This window comes from Rhinopithecus roxellana, chromosome 1 (assembly GCF_007565055.1).
Source record: "Rhinopithecus roxellana isolate Shanxi Qingling chromosome 1, ASM756505v1, whole genome shotgun sequence".
NCBI lineage: Eukaryota > Metazoa > Chordata > Mammalia > Primates > Cercopithecidae > Rhinopithecus > Rhinopithecus roxellana.
The window spans coordinates 174,153,788-174,179,026 of record NC_044549.1 but is presented as its reverse complement, the minus strand read 5'-3'; the positions used below and the strand labels follow the sequence as shown (position 1 = coordinate 174,179,026).

The 25,239-nt window shown below is 36.0% G+C and overlaps 1 protein-coding gene across 1 annotated transcript in view; it reads left to right on the top strand.

The window, feature by feature from the left end:
* The window catches only part of KCNH8 (potassium voltage-gated channel subfamily H member 8), a 400,761-nt gene that overhangs the window by 95,650 nt on the left and 279,872 nt on the right, over positions 1–25,239 (top strand). The window contains exon 2 of the mRNA XM_010354979.2: positions 16,686–16,919. Coding sequence (XP_010353281.2) covers positions 16,686–16,919 — 234 coding nt within the window. The remainder of the gene's footprint in view (positions 1–16,685; positions 16,920–25,239) is intronic.

Sequence of the window (25,239 nt, the reverse complement as noted above, 5' to 3'; positions counted from 1 at the left end):
TTTTATCTGTAGTATAAAATGGTATGAGATTGTAGGAGGTAAATACAGTTCTCATGGTCAAATTAAATGGCAATACATGTTAATGCAGCAACAAACAGCATAAACTTTTTTGCTTTTTTTCTTTTTGAACTTCGTATTTATAAATCCCTTAGGAAGAACCACTTGATAGGAGGTCACAGGTAGCATCTGTAGATGTTTCTAATTGGTGTTTTCGTTGTTGAGTAATGGAAGAGTCTTCAGATATTATTCAGTCAGTCTGTTGTTCTCAGAGCTGCCCATGGTCTGTGTGGGAATTAGACAAAGGCATCTTTCCTTCAGTGGACATGGCCCAGTGTTAGGGCTCATGGCTTGGTGAATGAGTGCAGGCTGGATTTCAGTCCTCATTCAGCCCTTTAGCTGGGCACTCTTGTTCAAAATATGACCTACTCAAATGTACGTGCCATCCCTGGTGGTGGTTCTCCAAAATCTGTGGTGGTTTATAAAACCCTCTCTTCACATAAGTACAGGGAATACACACCTGAGTATTAAAGGGCAACTGCAGTGGGCACATGCATTGAATATTAGTGTGTTCCTTGAGTTCAGTGATTTACAGTAATCTGTACAAAGGCAAACACAAATGAATAATTAGGATCATGTAAATGTAGACAGTGAAGACCCTGTGCTTTACAGACTGAACTTGGAGCAAGTGAAAATGGCAAGACTGAGAAATCTGTGCAATTGTATATCAGCTCTGATTCACTAAAGTATATGAACCACTGAGGGACCAGAACAGAATCAAAGGATAATGTATATGCAGGGCACACATGTGCACAAGCGTGTGTATGTCTTTTGTTTCAAAGCAATTTTTATCCAAATTGCATATCCATTGCTCAAGAAAAAATGTGATTAAAAGGCTTGTTTTGAAACTATTGGCTAAGGGATAAATATATTTATATAAAATTTATATATGTCCTATAAATTTTATGAAGAGATATTTAGCAGTTGGATTTGGAGTATATTTCAAAATAAAGATCTTCAGAATTCAGGGCTTGGTTTGGGGACACAATCCAAAAAGCATGGCAAGATTATTTCTTAGATTTTTCAAATGGCCTCAGAAGTCATGTAGGCTGTTTCTGCACCTCATGGTAGTCTGCTTTCAGTTGCATTTGTGCGAGTCATCCACGTTAGTATTAGTTCTTTTGGTAACAGGGATATCACCTGTTACCAGGTAGTTTGTGACCTTTTGGATAGCCTTAGTTACTACACAGAGTTATATGGTCATACTGAGATCTTTTCCTTATAATGTCCATCAGTGGGCTCTACTTCTGTTTCCTGGACAAACCTAGAATAAGACTGCTCTCTCTTCTGTGTGACAACACTGCAGGTATATGAAATGGTATAATTTCCCTGTCTCAAGACTGAGAAAATAGTAGACTAGACAATGGTAAAACAAACTGAAAAAGAAAAAAATATCCAGGAAGTGGTGGAGAGATTATTCCAAGTCTTTGTTTTTGCAGACACTTGCAGCCCTTTATGAGAATTTATTTGTATAGAATAATAACTCTCTTTTTGTGATTTAATAACCACATGCTGAGGAAATACATTTTGCTTTCCAAATTGTGGATGAATAACAATGCCAGAAGAGCGTTTACAAAGGCAAAAGAACCAATTACTTGTCCTCCTTGTTTCTAATATTGTAGTCTCATACAAAGTAGAGGGAAATAAATGAAGCTTACTATGATGTTACTTCTTAGCATATGTTAGCATACGTTTATATCATAAAGTACACGTTTTGGGTTTTTTTCCTCGATGAGCTTTTGTTGAAAATTTTAGAATTTGGTACAAGTCTTCAAGGTCATTTGGTACCAAGTGTCTAGCAGTGAGCAGGAGAAACGTATCTTACAGTCTTTTTAATTCCAGAGGATGTTCCAAATACTAGCTTTAATTTTTACTCACACTAAAATTTTAAAGGAGCAAACCTAGAAAGTTCCCAGCAAACATATGTAATTATTAGAATACAGGACTAGCTAAGTAATTTTTGATATATTGATTCTTACATCACCATTCAAATTGTAGTTATAAAGACAGGAATAAATAGGGAAATACTCATGATATTGTGTGTTTCAGTTAGGAACGCTTTCAGCTTAAAATACCAGAGAACCCAAATATCAGTGGTTTAAACAAATAGGACTTTTTTTTTTTTCACCTAATAAAACATCTGGCTATAGGCTTTTGCTGGCCTATTTTACTATTAAATGATATTATCAAAAATCCAGGATTTTTTCCATTCTTTGGTTATGCCATATCCAGGCATGTCACCTCAAGGTCACAAGATAACTAGTACAGGCCTGGACACCACAATCACATTACAAGGCAGGCATGAGGGGCAGAAAAGGTAGAAGAGCACAATGGCCTGGATGGTGAGAACATTTCTCTTCTCACAGCTCTCTTTTAATAGAAATGAAAATATTTTAACCTAGATACTTTCAAACCTACTTATGCAAATATCTCACTGGACAGCACGTGTTAACTTGACCACATAATGGCAAGTGAAAATATCAGTTTCACAATTATGGCTATGCTATGATAATATGTATTTAAAATATTAATGGGGAAAAATTTTAGAAACTAGTCTAAAATGATTACCAGTAGCTGAGAAATGTAGCATGATGGGATCTAACCATCTACCTACCTACCTACCTACCTATCTACCTACCTACCTACCTACCTATCTACCTACCTACCTACCTAAGCTGTCTATCTAATCTAGTTTCCTAATGCTTTATAATGTGGCTACCTTAGGTAACTAAATCATGCATTTATAATAAAATTAAATGTATTTAACCTTAAAGATATTAGACTTCAACTTGACCGATTCATTGCTTTATCAAGTATCTCATATGACATCACATCCACACGTCTATACTTAACCAAAGCAGGGAAAGGAGCAGGGAAGCCATGCTGGTATCTTTTAGCTAGAGCACATTCAGTATCACAACCAATGCCTTCCCCAGTGTTTACGGACTCAAAACATGATTACATTGATTTTTTTAAAAATCTATACTGCAAATCATATTTAAACATAAAATATACTTAGTATTGGCATGGAAACATTGTGATTAGTTTCATCTAGTTTCATGAGCTCCCTCTTTACTCACTTTCTGCTTTCTTGACTACTCTTTTCAGGCTCATTTGATGGTTTCTTCTGATTTTTTTCAACCTTTGACAGTTGAAGTTTTCTGGATTCAGTATTCAGACTTTATTTTTGCTCTGTTTTTACTTACTCTCTAAATTATCCAATTTCTCCTAACTCCAAATTTCTGTCTAAGCATAGCTATCATCCTTAAACTTCAGACACTAGGCCAGGCTCAGTGGCTCATGCCTGTAATCCCATCACTTTGGGAGGCTGAGGTGGGCGGATCACCTGAGGTCGGGAGTTCAAGAGGAGCCTGACCAACATGGAGAAACCCTGTCTCTATTAAAAATACAAAATTAACTGGGCGTGGTGGCACGCGCCTGTAACCCCAGCTACTCGGGAGGCTGAGGCGGAAGAATTGCTTGAATCATGGAGGTGGAGGTTGCAGTGGGCCGAGATCGCGCCACTCTACTCCAGCCTGGGCAACAAGAGCGAAACTCTGTCTCAAAAAACAAACAAACAAAAAAACTTCAGACTCTATTCAGCAGCATACTTTATATCTCCTCTTGGATGCTATATATAAACAGCATATAGAAGACCAAACTGTCCCAAAACCCAGACCTGCCAGGTTTTTGTTCCACCTCATAAAATACACCTCTTCCTTTCTAGTTATTAAGGCAAAAGCATTGACATCGTTCTTGAATTCCTTTTTTTTTTTTTTTTTTTTTTATCTCCAACTGCAGTGGAATCCATAGGCAAATTTTTCAGCTCTTCTAAAAATGTCTCAGATATGACCGCTTCTCACCACGTTCATTGATATCGCTCTGGTCCAAAATCACCTCATATTTTTTGTGGCCTGTCATGATAACCCTCTACTGGTCTTCCCAGTCTGGCCTTTGTTCTTCTATAGCCCATCCTATTTTGTTGAGTGGAAGAAATTTAGGGTTGACATATTTCATGCTAATTAAGATGCTTCTGCTGGATGTTAATATTCAAGTTGTTTTCCTTTTGTCTGTTTGTATTTGTCTTTTTTCTTTCTTTCCTCTCTCCCTCTATTCTTTTCTTCCTTCCTTTTATTCTTAAGATTAAAACTGTATGCAGTTTTTACATTGTTCATTATAGTCATTAAGTTCTAGTCACTGTTCACACATAACCACTGTATCCATATGGGAAGTATCCATAATTCATTGACTCACCACCTGTTTGAGATAGAAAGGATCTTGGAGATCATATGATTCAACTACTTCACCTTACACATGAGACAGGTAAGATCCAGAGAGGGGAGGTGACTTTAGCATGATTATACAGTTTTTTATTGACTGAATTGAAACCCAATTCTAAGATATCTCATGTGTAGACTAGTGTTTTTCCAAAGTAGAAAATATCTACTGGATATAGTATATCTAATATGTAAACCTCCTCATGACTTAGGTCTAAAAGGTGCTCACTCCACAATCTAATCAGCAACAGAAATGAGTTTTCTCATGAAAACACAATTTTGTAAATTGCAGATTAGGTGGCTGCCATGGTGTCATATCAGCATAACTCAGGTGTATTGACAGCATTGCCTTGGAAAAATGTGTGTGTGTATGTGTGTCTCAGGTAATATTCAGTTATAAAAATACACACACACACACACACACGCATGCTTGATAGAAGAGAAACCATTCGTGATGGAGCAAGTATACAGTTGAGTGTGCCTTTATAATTTTGTGTATAAGGGACTCAGGTATGTGTGGCTAAGAAATCATAAATAACTAACTACAGTGTTGAAAATTGTAATAGTCTTAATTAAAAAATAGGCCATGACGATAGAGAATAGTTGAGGGAGGGACCTACTTAGAGAAGATGATCAGGGAAGGACTCTGAGAAGTGTACATTTAATCCACGACCTGAAGTGTGTAAAACAGGGAGAAGAAACTGCATGGGCAAAAGCCTTGAAAGTGGAAAGAGCTGGGAAGAACATTCTTGAGTGTAAGATATCAGGTGTGAGGACTGAGTGAAGTTTTAGGCAGGGTATTCCAGGCCATGAAAGAGGTAGTTTAGATCTCATTCCAAGTGCAATGGAAAATCTTTAAAGAATATAAAACAGGAGGGTGATATGCATGATTTTTCTGCAAAGATTTCTAGGTAGTAAAACCAAAAGCAGGTGTTAAATCCACATGTGGGTTAGGTGAGTACCCTTCACAGTCATACCATAGACATCACTAATGAGAGAGTGAGAACCCCATCACTAGGGTACTGGTGCAGAGGAGGCTGGGCAACCACTTTGTGGGAATATGATAGAGGGGGATTAAAGGATTATAGGTGCATGAAGTTATGTATTGACCTTTATGATCCTCTCCAAATTTTAAGCTTCTATAGTTCTATCAACTAAGCTAATTATTGAAAATTTCTTTTTAAGAATAAAAGAAAACCATAAGATCAAAGGGGTTATTCTTCAGAAGGGAATTCCCACCCTCCCCCCAAACCATAGAAATCAAGTTTATACTTATCTAGAAAGGTGGTATCCCCCTTCCTACATTGGAGCTGTGGAATATAATCTGAACCCCCTTCCATTAGAGCAGAAGGTCTTATTTTTTTGTGTGATATCTCTCACTGAGTAATCTTGTTTAAAATGAAGGTCACCAGGTCCTATACCTTGGAGATTCTGTTTCAGTAGACCTGAGGTAAGGTTTGTGAAACTGCAAATGTAATAAGCAAACCAGGAGATTCCAATAGATGAGGTGGATGAAGTGAACAAGGACTGTACTTTGAGAAACAGTGGGCTTCGTGACAACAATAGAAAAAACAAAACAAAACCCATTTAGACCCTAGCTCTAGTTCACCTCTAGCCATCCTCCACTGAACTCAGGAGTATTACAGTGTAAGGATAGTTTAACTTGCATTGTTAGGTTATGCAACCTTTCTGAGCCAAAGTTTCTTCATCTATAATGACACTTACCGTAATATGCTATTGTGAGGGCCACAGATTCAAAATACAGAATGCTGACCTGAGCATCTGGCACATCACAGCTGCTTAATAAACAAAAGCTGTTATCTGCTTTATTTCAGCCTAATTTATTTAGCTTCCTTCTTACTACTCATCTCTATTCTGTCATGCAGAGTCAGCATCCACCTGTGTTGGTTTGTTTCTCAACTATTGTCTTCTTCTTGCCTTGACCTCTCTTGCAGACTCCTAGAGACTTGCCTTAAGCAAGTATCACCTTAATTAAAGTTTTTTTTCCATCTCTGCATTATTATAATGACTCTAGAAGAAAACTCGATGTTACAGCCATGGAATAGCTATGACCATCAAATTAGTTTAGTTTTGTGTTTCCTGTTACTTAACTTACAATTATCTCTTGTAAATCTACTCATCTTTCCTGTTTAATCTAACATGAGTACTGCAAAGCAGAAAAAACTATGCAGGAGATAGATGAGATTCTGGAAAATGCTACCAAATTATGGAAAACATTTGAATACCATTATCTTTTGCAGAATATAAACAAAACTTAAATGGAGAAAGGTCGGTCCACTCTGATGGATTGGGCATACTAATTTGCATATGTTGTCTTCAAAAACTCAAATTTAAAAGACCTATAAGGGTAAAAGTAATAAAACGACTAAAACATGGCTGAATTAACCATTTTTTTCCCTCAAAGCCTCATGTATGCTTGAAGTAAAGAGGCTGTTCCAGTCTATTTGAAATTAAAAAGAAATATTCTTTGAATTCAATATAATTGCAAGTAAAGTCTAGACTGTGTTTCGGGAGAATCAGGGGACAAGTTAAATTAAATGTTTTGGGAATCTTAGTATTCATAGAATATGGCTAGTTTCATTTGCTAGATTCCACTTAACTTGCCTTTCAGTAGGCCAAAAAAGATGTCAAGATAAAAAACTATGTTTTTCCAGTAAAAATATTGTCTTGTGGTCTTATTTTGTTTTTGAATAAACTTCTAAAAGAAAATTTTTAAAAGGTATAAAATTAAAGTCCCACTTAGCCACATAAACATATGCTTATTTAAGAGAATAAAATTTCAGTAAATGAAAATTGTCCTAGAAAATCCAGGCCCTGTCATTTTCTCCTTAACTCTTCACCTTTCCTTTACCTCTGGGTTGGGAAGTTACAATTTTTATCTACTATTCATTTGTGTATGTTGAAAGGGGAAGCTATGGTGAAGAATAAGCTTTCTCCTTCTTGCTCTCTGCAAAGGCAGGGGAAAAGTTTGACCACATTTTCTTTACCCAGTCTACCATAGATGGGCCCCTAGGTTGATTCCGTGTCTTTGCTATAGTGCATAGGACTGTGATGAACATATGAGTGCATGGGTTTTTTTTTTGTTTTTTGTGGGTTTTTTTTTTGTTATAATGATCTATTTTCCTTTGTGTATACACCCAGTAATGGGATTGCTGGGTTGAATGGTAGTTCTGTTTTATATTCTTTGAGAAATCTCCAAACTGCTTTCCACAGTGGCTGAGCTAATCTACATTCCAACCAACAATGTATAAGCATTCCCTTTTCTTCACAGCTTAACCAGCATCTGTTATTTGACTTTTTAATAGTAGCCATTCTGACCAGTTTGAGATGATATCTCGTTGTGGGTTTTGATTTGCATTTCTCTGATGATTAGTGACAATGAATATTTTTTCATATTTTTATTGGCCACTTGTATGTCTTCTTTTGAGAAGTGTCTGTTCATGTCCTTTGCCCATTTGTAATAGGGTCTTTTGTTTGTTTGTTTGTTGATTTGTTTAAGTTTCACATCGATTCTGGATATCAGATTTTGTCAGATGCATAGTTTGAAAATATCTTCTTTCATTCTGCAGGTTGTCTGTTTACTCTAGTTTATTTTGCTCTGGAAAAGCTTTTTAGTTCAATTACATCCCACTTGTCAATTTTTATTTTTGTTGTAATTCCTTTTGGGGACTTAGCCAGAAATTCTTTGCCAAGGCCAATGTTGAGAAGGCTATTCCCTAAGTTTTCTTCAGGATTTTTATAGTGTGAAGTCTTACATTTAAATCTTGAATCCATCTTGAGTTAACTTTTGTATATGGTGACTGGTAGGGGTACAATTTCATTCTTCTGCATATGGCTAAACAGTTATCTTAGCACCATTTATTAAATAGGGGAGTCCCTTCCCCATTGCTTGTTTTTGTTGGTCTTGTCAAATATCATATGGTTGTAAGTGTGTGGCTTTATTTCTGAGTTTTCTATTCTGTTCCATTGGTTTATGTGTCTGTTTTTGTACCAGTACTGTGCTGTTTTGGTTACTGTAGGCTCATAGCATACTTTGAAGTTGGGTAGTGTGATACCCCTGGCTTTGTTCTTTATGCTTAAGATTGTTTTGGTTATTTGAGCTATATTTTGATTCCATATGAATTCTAGAATATTTTATTCTAATTCTGTGAAGGATGATGCTGGTATTTTCATCCGAATAGTGTTGAATCTGTAAATTCTTTTTGATGGTATGGAGAGATACTGATTTTTTCAATCCATAAGCATGGACTGTTTTTCCATTTATTTATATCATCTCTGATTTCTTTCAGCCATGTTTTATGGTAGAGTTTTTTTTTTTTTTTAACTCTTTGGTTAGCTGTATTCATAGGTATTTTATTTTCTTTGTGGCTATTGTAAATGGGATTATGTTCTTGATTTGACGGTCAGCCTGGACATTGGTGTATAGAAATGTTACTCATTTTTGTACATCTATTTTGTATCCCGAAACCATACTGAAAGTGTTTATCAGTTCTAGCAGCCTTTTGGCAGAGTCTTTAGGGTTTTCTAGGTATAGAGTAATATCATTAACAAAGGAGATAGTTTGACTTACTTTCCCATTTGAATAACTTTTTATGTTTCTCTTCCATTATTTTTCAATATGAAACTTATTTATTGAACTCTAAGAGACAATAAACCTGACAAAAATTAGTACAATTCAACACTAAAGCTCATACAGGTAGAAAAGTGAAATTTACAAAATTTGTTGATGATTTTGCTAATTCTAAATTATGAAAGAGTATATAAATTTGCTTCAAGTTTGTTTATCTTAATGAGCTTTCACCTTTGTTTAATGAAAGTTTTAAAATTTGTTAATATAGGGTTTTTTCTTCAATAAGATTGCTGTTTTTAAAATTATTTTTATTAAGCCATTCAAATGAATGATTACATAACTTTAAGAAGATTTTGTTTTGTTTTGTTTTGCTTTTTTGTTTTGTTTTTTTTCTTTTAGATGGAGTCTCACTCTGTCGCCAGGCTGGAGTGCAGTGGTGCGATCTCAGCTCACTGCAACCTCTGCCTCCCAGGTTCAAGCGATTCTCCTGCCTCAGCCTCCTGAGTAGCTGGACTACAGGCACACACCACCATGCCCAGCTAATTTTTGTATTTTTAATAGAGACAGAGCTTCACTGTGTTGGCCAGGATGGTCTCGATCTCTTGATCTCATGATCTGCCTGACTCGGCCTCCCAAAGTGCTGAGATTACAGACATGAGTCACTGTGCCTGGCCAAGAAGATATTTTTGAGTACGTATGACATGCATATGACAGAAAATTCAAAAGTTAAAGTGGGTATACAATGAAAATAAGTCTCTCATTTTTTTAATCTTCAGCCATATGGTTACTTCCCTTTAATCATTTACTGTCACTAGGTTCTTGTAGATCTTTCCAGTGCTATTCTAAAGAATCATCTCAAACTTTAATGTGTACATGAATCTTGTTAAAATGTGGGTTAAGATTTAGTGGGTCTGGAGTGAAGCTTAAGATTCTGAATTTCCACCTCCTGAAGCTGATGTTGCTGGCCCAGGACTGTGCACCCAATGGCAAGGTTGTGAAGGACATTTGTTTCTATTTGTCTCTCTGTTTGTTTGTTTATTGGACTGAAGGGAGCAAGATAGTCTCATAAACAGATGCAGTTTTCTGCTTTGTACTACTACCTCAGCACTAGAGTTCCAGCTTTGAGCTTTACATTGTTACAAAGCTTTCTTCCAATCTTTGTCTTAAGTGATAATCTATACAGTATTTAAAAAATCAAAGCGTAATTGAAGAATGAAACATAGCAATATGAAGCCTGATACTGGATGATGTATAAATTACAAGGACTATGAGAAATCTTTTTTACAAATTTTTAATCTACTATTTAAACAAGGTTAGAAAAGTTACCAAATGAAGATAACCTCCTAAATTTTGGCAGAAGGTATGCTGTAAACTTTAGCTTGGAGCCTGTACTATTAATCTAATAAAGATGCTATCATACTTGGAAATGATGCAGTTAAGCTCCCTGAAATCAATGTAAAGTACAAAGATCATTTAAATATTTTAAAGTCATAAACATTAATAGTCTATCTTCCTATACAAAGTAGTCTCCAGAAATGACTGTATTCAATATCACAAGGGATACAAACGTTGTCTTTGTTGAACCTGTATGTAAAGGTAATTCTGAAAGCATGGGGGGCAACTCCCAAAACAATGTCAAAAGTTCCTGTTTGTTTCTTGCTCTGTGCAGTAAAGTGAAGAATGGAGGACTTACATTTGTCCACCTTCCTTGTCAACAGCATATGTTACTATGAGTACTTGCTAACCCAATACAAGGTTTCTTTTTACAAAGAGAACCAATATCAAAGATACTCTTCAGAAATAAAGATTTGAACTATAAATGTCTCAATTTCTGCACAATTGGCAGAAAGAGCCAGGAGAATACAGGTTTCTGTGTGATGCCAAGTCAGTGTGTATCAATGACCCCATCAATGACTCCAGGGATCTGCCATATGGAGAGTTATTTCGCTCGGTGCTGAGATGGTTATTTTTAAATATTTGAGGCTACAAAGGGAGAATGGTTTGTATCTACTTAATCTTCTTGAGCACACACTATTCTACTTAGAGTTGTGATTCTCAAACCTAAATTATGTAGTAGTATACTAAATGATATGCACAAGTCATAGTAGAAACAGCACAACCTTTCAAAGCTTCAATTGAATTATAAGTTTTACAGGCCCATATCAAAACAAAATAACACTACAACAAGCAATAATTTGTGAAAGGGTATAATGAAAAATTCTGATGAAATTTTAAGTTAAACGTAAGATTTGAAAATAATATCAGGCTTAGGAGTATGCTTTTAGTCCCTGTGGAATACAGATTTATTGGCCAGTAGGAGGATATGTCAGTGGGAAACTTTTTGAAGTACTGCGAAATACATTAAAAGCATGTGAGATTAGAGACCAGATTATTTGAGTAGAAACGACATGTCTGTGCCGCCGATGAGACTCCAGAGTGGCTGTATGCAAAACATTTTGAGACCACAGAAGTTACTGTCCTATTTCTGAAATACTGATTTTCTGCATGAAATTAGGAAGTGACATAGAGTTTGCTAACACATCCAGACTGGCTTAGGAGATGTCATCAATGAATTTTTAACGTATAATCTGTATAGAGAAAAATCCATGTCTTTGGGTTTTATGGAGACTGAAATAGGTAAAAACATTTTTCTACAATTTGCCCATTTATCCTGCTAGTAGGGAGCAAGTCACTTCTTTACAGAATGCGTGGCATAGTAAAATAAGTCACAGAGACTGAGTTTTAATCTTCAGCATTGGATCTTAGACAGGAAACTAAAGTTCTCTAGGTCTGTGTTCTCTGAAAAGTGGGACAAGTACAAAGATGAAAGAAGCTAATAGTGGCTCAATGTTTATGTTCTTCTCTCTTTTTTATTTTCATCTTTTATACCTTCCCATTCCTACCCCCTTCTCTTTGGGCTTAAGAAGTTAACAATAAACAGTACATCTTCATTTGAAAGGGAAAGTGGTGCTCTGTATTAGATCAGACTCAGTGACCTGGGTGTTTACCAATCATGAGATTCTCTCTGAAGATTCATGAAAGCTTTTTGCTAAGAAAGCATTTAGAGAAATAGTCAACTACCTAGTGTATAAGTACATTTATATCTTACTGTTTACCGTCACTTTCAAACTGAATATATATACAAAAATGACCTAGAAACAAGCAGAGAAAAGCCGTGTGGCATTTAGATGCATATCGCATATGCATAATTGATTTCTTAAAAGGTTAAATACCCTTAGCATATGTGTGGATAGTGATATACCCATGATGAGCCCGTAAGTATTATGGCAGTGGCTTTGTTTTACATAGTTCTAAAGTAAATGTCATGTTTCTTCTTCAGGGATTCCAGGACTGGGATTCAGAAAAGCATATGTTTCCAAGTAGATAGCTGGGCAAGAGAGGCTGCTTTCCCAAATATAAGGACCATTCATGTAGCTAGTACACTGAGCTTTATGAAGCTCAGGCTGCCACTAAATTCTCTTTAGAATTGAAATGCAATTACATATCGAGGACAAGTGCTAAATATAAACAGGAAAGACCAAATACATACCTTTATTTTTTCCTTTGTTTTTGCAGTATATTTGCAGAAAGAATTAACCACCTCAAAGACACTGTAATCCTTAATTGAAACACACAGATCAGTCAACTTGGTGAATCCTTCAGCATCTTTTGTCGAAAGTTTGTAGCAGCTCTGAAGGACTGGTCTTTTCTTATATTCATAAACAATTATAAAGATGCTAAGGAAATTAATAAATGAAGCAAGTAACTAAGAAGTATACCAAATGAAGTATCATTAAATATGTCCTGAATATTTAAAAATAGGCACTATGTTGCATGAGGATACATAAGTAAGGGGTAAAAACTACATAAATGTGAGTGATTGTTACAAAAATTCAAATTATGAGCTTCTTCTTTGGGGAAGGAAGGAAATACAATTTGTATGGTATACACAGGGGTTTTCACTGCATGCATGATCTACATGTATTTATTATTGTTTAATAATATTATACAATCTTTACAGGGTATCCCATATTTCCTAATTTTTTAAAGTGGCAAAAGCAAGCTGGGTATGGTGTCTCATGCTTGTAAACCAGCAAGGCCAAGGTGAGTGAATCACTTGAGCTCAGGATACAAGACCAGGCTGGGCAACATGACAAAACCTCATCTCTACAAAAATTAGCCAAGTGTGAATTTTTAATGTATAATCTGTATAGAGAAAAATCTGTGTGGTAGTGTGTGCCTTTAATCCCCGCTACTCTAGTGGTTGAGGTGGGAGGATCGATCAATCAATTGAGGCTGCAGCGAGCTGTGATTGTGTTACTGCACTCTTTCTTTCAAAAAAAGAAAAATAGAAAAGACAAAATGACAAAACATAGTGAAGAGAATGCAAAAATTAAGTTGGTAAAAAATCCAATGTAATATAATTATAATAATAAAAGTAAATATATGAATCTTAGGTTGAAGAATGTATTTTTCTATTATACTTAAAAAAACTTGATATATGCCATGTGCAAGATACAACTAAAACATAAGTCCCTGAAAATAGGAATATAGGAAAAGATATGCTAGACAAATATTAACAAAGAAAGCTATTGTATCTATATAAATAGTTTAAGAACTGGACTTTAGGATAAAATGCAATGTTTATTCTGCCTGCAATTCTTTTTTCCTTATTCATTCTCTGAGCCTACTTCATCCAAGCATCTGCTTCTACCATTCTAGGACTTATGATAGGCCATCTTAATGTATTTTTGTCTTATTCCAACCTAATCATTTCAAAGCCCAAGATGTTTGATCTCTCAACTCTAGTAGTACCTATTATTTGTGTACCACTGATTTGGTACTTATATGATGTGTTTTAGTGTTATTTATGTGCATGCATTTCTTTAATTAAATTACAATATCTTAGAGCTAGAGATCATGCTTATTCTTCTTTAAACACCTCCTGTCACCTCACCCCAGGACTTGCCATCTGGTAAAATTGTGTTATCTGGTATTATCGTATAATAGAAAGTTAATAAACATATCAGCAGTCAACTGAAAAATGGCTTCTGAAAGTGCATTAAAAGCTTTTTTTAGGACGTTTAGTACTCTGTCAATGCTATGTATTTACATTTTCTAAGTAATCTTCCAGCCAAAATTTCAAAATGGAGTTGAGGAGAGACACACACTATTGTTAAAGTGACCCAAAGCTGTGCCGAGTTGATGAGACTGAGACTATAACCCCTAGTAGGACGGTACCCCCGTCTGGAGACTCCCACAGGTTTATGACTATGTGATTGTTAAGGACTGGGACCACATCTAATGAACTTTTTACATCCACATCTGAAACAAAGTCCAACATACAATGTATAGTCAATAAGTGATTCAGCAAGGTGTGAAAGAATTAATTATGAGTCTAGGGTAATGTAATTCACTCCTGTGGCTTCAAAACAATGTATAATGGGAGTTTCTCAGTGTGTGTCTCTAGCTCATGCTTTCAGAGGGAGAGAGTGGCTGGGAAGGCAGAAAAGCCAGCTGGGTGGAGGTGGGATGCTGATGCTTACACTACAGTTGGTACTCTGGGGTTAGGCACTGATTGGAGCAAAGCTGAGTAGAGTGGATTTGGTTTTGCCAGCCGATGGTGGACCATGTTTGGAAACAAACAACAAAAGCTTAAAAGGAAATGGAGAAACAAAGGGAAAAGATTTTCAGTGCTTCTCCTGCTGGCCATCAAGAAGTAGCTGGAGTACCTTCTTTCGCATGGCAGGAAAGATGGTCTGTCCGCTGCAAACCTCGTTTAAACTTACTGTTTTGTGAATAGGCAATATATAAAGCATGTGGGAAGAAATTCAAAAGGTACAGTAGGGTGTATGGGAAAAATAAGTGTTTTCCTACCTCTGCCTATAGTTGCTCTCTCTAGAGACAACACAATTACCAGATTGCATTTATTTTTAGGTATACAAAAACATTTCATGTTTGGTATGCATACACATGTGCATATATATATATATTTATTTCAGATAAATAGCTCATATAATAACATACTATACTGAATCTTGCTTTTTAACAAATTAACAGCTTATACTGTAGTTTTTCCATTTTTATCCTTATCTTTAAAATCCCAGTCTCTAACACTGGTGGTATACCAGTGTCCAACATTTGTTTCATGTATGAATGATTAATTTGATAATAGTATCTAATTCATTCATAGTGAACTTAAAAGTCACCCACCAACACATTTTATGAATGCCTTATCTTAAACCCCATCTCCAACATGCATCTTTTCTTTTCTCCCTGTTGACATTATATTCAAATTAAATCTCAAAAAATTTATCCCATGGAAACCTTCTCTGAATATTGACTGTCTCTCCCCCAGGAGTTATTTCTAAGCACTTAATAATAGTTTACTCTTACTGATTACTTAATAGTTTACTATTTTGATTGTCCTCTAAGTCTTTTGTGTTAATATTATAACCATAAATATGTGAATAGCACTCTTTCTTTTTTTTTTTTTTTTTCTTTTTGAGATAGAATTTCACTCTTGTTGCCCAGGCTGGAGTGCAGTGGCACAATGTTGACTCACTGCAACCTTCCCCTTCCAGTTTCAAGCGATTCTCCTGTCTCAGCCTCCCGAGTATCTGGGATTACAGGGGCCCACGACCACACTCAGCTGATTTTTGTATTTTTAGTAGAGATGGGGTTTCACCATGTTGGCCAGGCTGGTTTCGAACTCCTGACCTCATGATCCACCTACCACGGCCTCCCAAAGTGCTGGAATTACAGGTGTGAGCCACCACGCCTAGCCTGAATAGCACTCTTAACAATAATTTTTTATTAAGTAGTTGTTTGTGCCAGACACTTCACTAAGCACATAACATGCATGATCTCATTAATTCCTACAACTCACCTATGAAGTAAATAACATTATTATTATTGTAGCATACTGGTCATTGCCCTGCCAATGTCACCTTGACTCACTTGGAGATCGTATCCAGACCATTTCTTTATATGCCACTGTTTTCTGGCATCTTTCTGCCAGAGTGATCTCTGGAGAGTGCACTTAGCTCAAGTGGGTAGGTCAGAAGTGCCAACATATTGACATCCCAGGAGTGAACTTTAACCAATTATGTGTGGACATTAGTGGGTAAATACTTCTGCTTTCTCTCCTCTTTGTGTGACAACCTTTAGTTGTACTCCTCACAATTATTTCAGGACCCATATATTTTGTATTTTGCCTACAGCAGTGAACCCCTTTTTAACTTACTCTTTATTTTCTTTCATCTCTTCCCTATCTCAATTTACTACTTGCTTTCTTCCTGGAATCACCTCCCAAATAAACTAATTATGCTCAAATCTTAGTCTCAGGATTTGCTTTTGGGGAAAGCAGATCTAAGGAAATTGAGGTTTAGAGTTCTTGAGTAACTTTTTCAAGTTCACCTATACATTACATGGCAGATTCAGTATATGAAGCCAGAAGCCATGATCAAAAGCATCATCGCTTACTGCCAACTAGATGGTAGGTGCCACAAAGCAGACCAGTGAACACGTATGTTTCTTCCACAGTGTGTTTCAAAATGCAAGCCTAAGTCAGAACTTAATGCATACTTCTGCTGGTCAAGTCCATTTTATGTTTTGGAGTGTCTCTTTTCCACTGCTGCACATCAGAACGTGCCTTTTGGCAGTTAGCTAAACACATGTGCTGGTAATTTATACAGGAATTGTATATAAATTCTCATACTTATCTAGTTGCTGAGTATCTTCTCCTTGTTTTTCTACAGATAGCAACTTCATCCTCGCCAATGCCCAGGTGGCTAAGGGTTTCCCTATAGTCTACTGTTCTGATGGCTTCTGCGAGCTTGCTGGATTTGCCCGAACTGAAGTTATGCAGAAGAGTTGTAGCTGCAAGTTCTTATTTGGGGTTGAAACCAATGAGCAACTGATGCTTCAAATAGAAAAGTCACTGGAGGAGAAAACAGAATTCAAAGGAGAAATTATATTCTACAAGAAAAATGGTGAGTTGGCTTTCTTTGGTGCTCACTGGAGAGTAGTGAAAGGCTGTCTTCTTTCAACCTAGTAATTGCTCCACAACTCCATTAAGGCTTAATGGCATTTCATATACATGCAGCCTGTTATAGAAGTTTCACAAATGACTTGGATGATAGCCTTGTTTTTACCATTAGTAGCATAAACTGCCTAGAAATTTTGAATTAGAATTATAGCTATTCAATGTCAATGAATGGTTAACATATATTAACTGAGCTAATATATGTTAAAATAAAGTATGTTACTATTATATTTTGGTAATTCTTAAAATATATGTTATGTATAATAGTTATTTGTATATTAACAACTTTTATCCAGAAGATTTTCCCAAATTTTATGCCTTAAAGAGCTACATCTCAATTCCAGTCATTAAAGACAGAGATCCACGTGTTCCCTGCAAAAAAGGAAGTCAGTTAAAAAAAAAAAAAATCGGCATATGAATTTTCTTTTCCAGTTACCTAGCCACAGAGCCTTTCTCACTATTCTCTTAAATTCTAAACACAAAACAGGAGACACATAGCATCTCATGTTAGAGTAAATTTTCCTGGGCTCCAAACTGCCCCTGGGAAATACTAGGTATTTTCTTGTGGCTTTTAAATGAAAGAGGATCTAGGGGTGTGTAAGGTGTCTGCAGTCCTTGGGTTCTATGTAGGAATACATATCATTAGCAAATGGGCCCTGGTACTTCGGGTAAATTAAAGAGAGAGAAATGGGAGAAATGCTAGATCAAAAATTAGAACAAACTAATATTTTATCAATATCCAAAATTCTCATTTTTTCTTTAATAGCTTTCCTTTTCCCTTGTAGTAACATAATCCTCTGAGTTTTAGCTAGTGCATGGCTACCAAACTAGAAAAAATATTTCCCAGTCTTATTTGTAATTGGGTTGCGCTTGTGACTCAGTTTTAGGCCAAGATATATGAGAAGGAATATTTTGTGCAATCTCTGGGTAAAATACCTGAAAGGGAAATTGTTTGTTCTCTAATTTATCTCCTTTCCCTTTCCCATGGTGTGGACAGAACTGTGCCCTAGAAAGTACATATATTGAAGTCATAACCCCAAAATGATTGTATTTGGAGATAGGGCCTTTTAAAAGATAATTAGTGTTAAATGAGGCCGTAAAAGTGGGGACCTAATCCAATATGACTAGAGTCCTCATAGGAAGCAGAAGAGGCACTGAGGGTGTGCACACACAAAAGAAAGACCACATGAAAATGCAGCAGGAAGGCAGCTATCTGCAAGCCAAGAAGAGAGGCCTCAGGAGAAACCAAACTGTCAGCCCCGTGATCTTGGACATCTAGCTTCCAGAGCTGTGATAAAATACATTTCTATTGTTTAAGCTACCTAGTCCATGTTATTTTCTTACGGCAGCCCAAGCAAACTAATATGCATATGCTAAAAAGTTAAGACAGCTTAAGAAACTTTTGGGCTGAGACAATGGGGTTTTCTAGATATAGGGTCATGTCACGTGCAAACAGAGGCAGGTTGACGTCCTTTTTTCCTATTTGAATACCCTGTATTTCTTTCTCTTGCCTGATTGCCCTGGCCAGAACTTCCAATATTATGTTGAATAGGAGTGGTGAGAGAGGGCATCCTTGTCTTGTGCTGGTGTTCAAGAGGAATGCTTCACTGATAGGTGCAGCAAACCACCATGGCACACGTTTACCTATGCAACAAACCTGCACATCCTGCACATGTATCCTGGAACTTAAAATGAAATAAACTTAAATTAAAAGAAGAAAAGGAATTGCATATTTGAAATAGAAACAATAATGGCTAAGATGTTGCTAAAGTTTATTTACTGGCTCTAAAAAAAAAAGGTAGTTCCACCTTTTATTCATTATAACAATATTACAATAATGTTTACTCCTTCCCTTCAAAAGAAAAAGTTAAGACAAGGCTGGAAAGCCAGTTTCAATCATTTGACAAGGACAATAACATAATGAAATGCAGAGCAACAAGACAGAAGGAACCTGGGTATGTTTACAGATCCACTTTCCACTCCAGACAACAAAATTTCTATCTTGTTTTGTTGCATTTCTATCTTGTTTGAGTCACCTATTTTGGGGTCTTTGTGTAACAATATTTAAATTGTACTCTAAATCAGGGTTTCTCAGACTTGCCACTGTTGACATTTTGGGCCAGTAATTCTTGTGGTAGAAGGCTGTCCTGTGCAGTGTAGACGCTTAGCACCATCCCTAGCTTCTATATCTTACTCTCATTACTTTGAGGTATTGAGATCAATGTCAAGAAGAGCCTGCATATGGAAATTTCATCCCCTTTTGTAAGTTATTTTTCCTTGGAGGATATTCCCTGATGATGTGAATTTTGGATATACAGTAGTTATGAAGTATTGGAGACTATCTCTTTGGGACAGGATACCTCAATTCTTTGGCACTGGTAACACAGTTCAGACCATTTTGTCCTTCCCAGTGTCAGTACATAAGGCCTACATAGCAAATATGATAAAACAAAAGGATTCCAGCTCTATGTAATTATACCATAATCATTGAAAGGAGGCCTGAGATAAAAGAAAATGGAGGATGTTGCTGAGAATGCAGACTGGCAGGGAGTGATAAAGCTGCCATCCGGTGGAACAAAGAGGAAAGGATTTCCTTTGTCTGAAATATCCGCTGACTGCAGACTTGTCCTTCTTAAGATAGGCGCCTTGTGTAGGTCACTCCAAATCCATATGAGTATTTTCCTTTTTAAGCCTCTTCACAATATCCAAATCTAGGTGTCAGGACCAAACAATGGAGACTTATAGGCTAGATAGGTAGAAAGTATGGCGTACAGGGTGGGAGCAAGAATTTCTTGAGCCCAGTTTTTTAATAAGATGTCTCTGCAACCTTAGACACACTTGGGTAGAAATCATTAAAGGCACCAATTCCCTTTAAGCTAGTCACCATGGGGAATTGTCTGACATTCCAAGAAAACTAATTGATCCAGTTACTAGACTGAAAATTGCCGTCTACCCTAGGCTAATCATACTGCATTATAACTATTTATATAAATTTCTGTCTGTAAATGCAGTTGTGAGCTTTTGAAGGCACACTTCTACATACCCAGTGCCTGGAGCCTGGGGTTTCAGCATTCTTCAGATGGTAGTGTCTTAGCAAATACTTGCTGAAGGGAATTGAAATTGATTATTAGCCTATGGGTACTTTAAAATATGTCTGGATTTCTGGTTTTAAAAAATATGCTTATGACTTAAAGTGTCCTCCTTCCTTTTTTCAAGGATCATTTTCTTTTAATATGCTTTAGAAAGCAGATGCTTATCTTATCCTACCCAGATACATTTTGACATTCTGTGATTGTGCTGCTTTGCCTATTTGTTCCTTAATGCTATGATTGCTCTCCTGACCTTACAGAAAAAGTGATAGGGAAAAGCTGTCCAACACAATTTCTCAGTGCTTCAGAGCTATAAAACCACATAGTGGGAGATCATCTCTGGTTTTCCCTGTTCGTTCTTGTTATCCTTCAAGCTGAGAATGGACACGCTGAGATGTCATGTCCTGTTTGTTTTCTCCCTCACTCTAGCTTGTTGGCAGAACTTTAATATCAACGAGTTGTGTCTTCTCTAATAGCATGAAAGACTGTCATGATTGGACCTACCAGCCTTAGCTTTTATATGTTTATCTTAACATATCTATCCTCTCTACAGAAAGCTTATTTTTTCCAACCTATTTGCATATTAGTAGGTCCAATATCATCAGTTTCCTGGAAACAAAAACGTAGAGAACAAAGATTTAAGGTTGTTATTTAAAGATTTAAGGTTGTTCTTAGGATAATATTGCCAATTTTGCAAAAATATTATTGTGGTGTATTAGTTTGTTAGGATTACCATTATAAAGTACCACAAACTGAGTGACTTAAACAACAGAAATCTGTTATCTCATAGTTCTGGAAGCTAGTAGCCCATCTAGATGTTAGCTGGGTTGGTTTCTTCTGAGGGATATGACGAAGAATCTGTCCCATGCCTCTCACTTCGCTGCTGGTGGTTTGCTGGAAACCTTTCGTAATCCTTGGCCTGTAGAGTGTCACCCAGATCTCTGCCTTCACCTTTACATACAGGTCTCCCTATGTGATGGTCTTTGTCTAAATTTTCCCTTTTAAATGAGGACATCAGCCACATTGGATTTGGTCCTACTCTAATGACCTCCTTTTAACTTACCTCTAAAAAGACCCTATCATCAAAAAGGTCCCATTTTGAGGTACTGGGGATTAGACTGCAACATATCTTTTGGGGAAGACAAAATTCAACCTAAAACGTCTAGTTACATTTATATTGAATAGATTAGGAATTAAGTCATTTGCCCAAGATTACAAACTAGTAAATAAAAAAACCCAAATGCATAAACATTCTTGCTTGACTTCAAGGTCCTTGCTCTTAAGCCACTGATTCTCTGTGGAGGCGGAAATGCTGCCATCTCCCAGGGGAAGTTTGCAAATCTCTGGAGGTTTTTGACTCAGTAATTAGGAGAATGCTTTTGTCATTTATTGGGCAAGATTGAGTTGCTAAATATACTGTAATGTGTGGAATGATCTTGCAATTGAAGAATTGTCCAGTTTCTTGCATAACTGTCTAATGCCCAGTCAGACTTTCCAGGAGGTGAAACACTGGTTTCTAATTACCTGAATCCTGAACTTAACATACAGAGTGCTTTTTGAAAGGATTTATTTCCCACTGAATTTTCAAGAATGAAACCGTAGTGTGAGTGAGTGAAGACTGAACTTTATCACGTTCAGAATTTCACCATGTAAGAAAATCTTATTAGTGGCTCACAACACTTGTTGGTCTGATGGAGCAGATATTCAGGTGTTCTGCACTCAGAGGCATAGCATTTGCAGTGATTCTACATACTGGTCCAATTATGCAACTGTTTTATTATATCTTCTGCTCTAGTTGGTCATACCTGAGCATTTCTTGTTGAGATATATATTATCAGAGTAAATAACTTCATTATTATTTTCTGTTTCTCTCTCTCTCTCTCTTTCTGTGTGTGTGTGTGTGTGTGTGTGTGTGTGTGTATCTGAAAATAATGTGTGTAGGTAGGCAAGTTTTATTATGATGATTTTTATTTCTAGATAGTAAAAAGGGAAATACAGCTATTTAAAAGAGAATCTTGGGTTTTGATAAGGTTGTGGATAACTCTTTACTCACAAACGCTTGCATTCTCACGTCACCATCAAGGTTTGCCATTTCTGTGTGTATACCTCCTGAGCTATTGCTTATTTGACGTTTGTCTTTATTCTGATTCACTGTTTTATTTTACTTAAATAAATTGTAAGCAAAAGAAAACTAAGCCCCTACCCTGAATACAAAACCAGGATCACTAATTTCAAATAGAAGGCAAACACAAATAAATATTAAATGAAAACACTGGTTTTAAGCTTTTTAAAATCAGAAAAGTAAAAAGTATACTGGAAATCCAAGTAATAATAGACCTAATCAATTTTATTATGCCAACCAGCATGTATGTTATTTTATTTAATTTTCCCAGTAACCCTTCAAATAAATGTAGGTTATTTCCCATTTACAGATGAGGAAACTATGATGTAGAAAATGACTTAAACACAGGTCTAAATGTTATGTCATGAACAGGTCCCAATTTGTTGCCCCAGTCATTGTTCCTTATTTTATTTACAGATTGATTTATTTACAAATTGATGCACTTCAATTTATTTATTTTTACATTTTAAAATTTAATTATCTGAGGACATAGTAAAATGCCCCAAAAAGCCCATTCTTTTTAACATGTTAGGTTTTCAATTGTTTGTGATATATGGATACGTATACATATACATATATATAGTACGTATATATATGCCTATATGTATGTGTGTTTACACATGCACACGTAAACACGCACACACTTGTTAAAACAAAAACAATTCTTTTATAATTAATTGCCTTTTTTTAAAGGGAGAATGTTTCCAAAGAGGGAACCTCTGTTTACAAGCAAATTTCAAGCTGAACTAAGCTGTTGAATAAACAAAAACTGGTGTATGGAAATAGGGAAGGCTGAAGAGGCTTCTTTAGCATTGGGATGGGTAGAGGAAAAGAAGGAGGAATCGCGACAGATAGGAAGAAAAGAGGAGAAAAGGGGAGCGAGCAAGGGAAATAAATGGGGAAACATCTGGTGATCTGGTGGTATTTTATCCACCAACATGTCTAAAGGTAAGTTTTATACGCTAGCTGCATAGTTTAGCTTCAAATACACATTTTCACTAATACGTACATATTCAAATGTAAGATATTTATGTTTTCCACTTAAAACAATCTTGTGTACCACCAGAAGTATTCACACTGCTCTTTGGGCAACATGCTGTGTTCACGCAAGCATACGCATAAGCTGTCTGAATCAGGTATATTCACAGTCTTACGATTTCAGATCGTGATAAAAGTGAAAAGGAAGCAATTTTCTTCATGACCTCCCTCTTTTACAATGAGCTATTCATGACAAACAATTACAATAAGAAACATTACTTAAAAAAATTATTGTGTATATTTAATATATATATGACACTATAGGATATGTATATATATAGTAAAATGGTTACTGGGTGAAAGAGGTTAACATATCCATTATCTCACATAGTTATCCACTTCCACCCCTGTGGCAAGAGCAGCTATAATCTACTCATTTAGCAAAAATCCCAAGTACAACACACTATTATTAACTATAGTCTTCTTGTTGTACATTAGATCTTTCAACTTGTTCATGCCGCATATTTGCTGTTTTCTATCCTTTGAACTACATCCCCCCAAATTCTTCTCCCCACCCCAATGTTAAACACTGTTTTATTCTTTGTCTTTATGTGTTTGATCTGTTTTTCACCTTATGATTCCATATATAAGTGAGATAATGCAAGTTTTCTTTCTGTGTCTGGCTTATTTCTCTTAGTATCATATTCTCCAAGTCACATCTGTGTTGTGACAAATGGCAGGATGTCCTCCTTTTTTAAGGCTGAATAATATTCATATATATGTTTGTGTGTTTGTGTGTGTGTGTGTGTGTGTGTGTGTGTGTGTGTGTTTCTGGGTCATATGGCAGTTCTATTTTTAATTTATTTAGGAACCCCCATACTGTTTTTCATAATGGCTTCACCAATCTACATTCCTGCCAACAGTTTGCAAGGGTTCCCTTTTCTCTACACCCCTGCCAACACTTGTTATCTCCTGCCTTTTTGATAGTAACCGTCCTAATGGTGTGAGATGATATTCCATAGTGGTTTTAATTTGCATTTCCCTGATGATTAGTGATGTGGAACACCATTTTATATATCTATTGGTCATTTTTATGTCACCTTTGGAGAAGTATTTATTCAAGTCCTTTGCTTATTTTTTATTTGTGTTATATATTTTCTTGACATTGAGTTGTACATGTTCTTTATCAATCTTGGATATTGACCTCTTATCCGATGTATGGTTTGCAATTCTTTTTTTCTCAATTTGTAGGTTACCTTTTCATTTTGTTGACTGTTCCCCTTGCTATGCAGAAGGTTTTTAGTTTGATATAGTCCTGTTTATTTAATTTTTGCTTTTGTAGACTGAACTTTTGGTGTGAGATTCAAGAAATTGCCAAGACCAATGTCTTGGAGAGGAGCTTTTCCTCCTCTATGTTTTCTTCTAAGCGTTTTATAGTTTCAGGTCTTATATTTAGTTTTTTTATTGATTGTGAGTTGAATTTTGTGTATGGCATATGATATGGATCCAATTTTATTCTTTGGAATGTGGAAGTCCAGTTTTTTTCCCAGTACCATTTATTGAAGAGATTTTCCTTATCCTGTTGTGTCTTTTTGATGTCCTTGTCAAAATTAGGTTCACTGTATATGTTTAGATTTATATCTGGACTTTCTATTCTGTCTCCCTGTTCTTTGTCTGTTTTTAATGCCTACACTATTACTTTTTTATTACTATAGCTTTATAATATAATTTTAAATCAGGAAGTCAGATGCTTGCAACCTTTTTTTTTTTCTTTAATCAGAATCATTTTGACTATTTTGGGTCTTTGGTGGTTCCATATGAATTTTAGGATTATTTTTTGTCTGTGAATTGTCATTGAGATTTTAATAGGAATTGCATTGAATCTATATATTGTGTTGGGTAGTGTGGACCTTTTAACAATATTAATTCTTCCAATCCATGAGCATGGACTATCTTTCCATTATTTGTCTCCTCTTCAGTGTCTTTCGTCAGTGTTGTATAGCTTTAAGTGTAGATATCTTTCTCATCCATTATTTTGCTTCTAACACTAAGAAGATATTCTTAATGAGTTCTTTTAC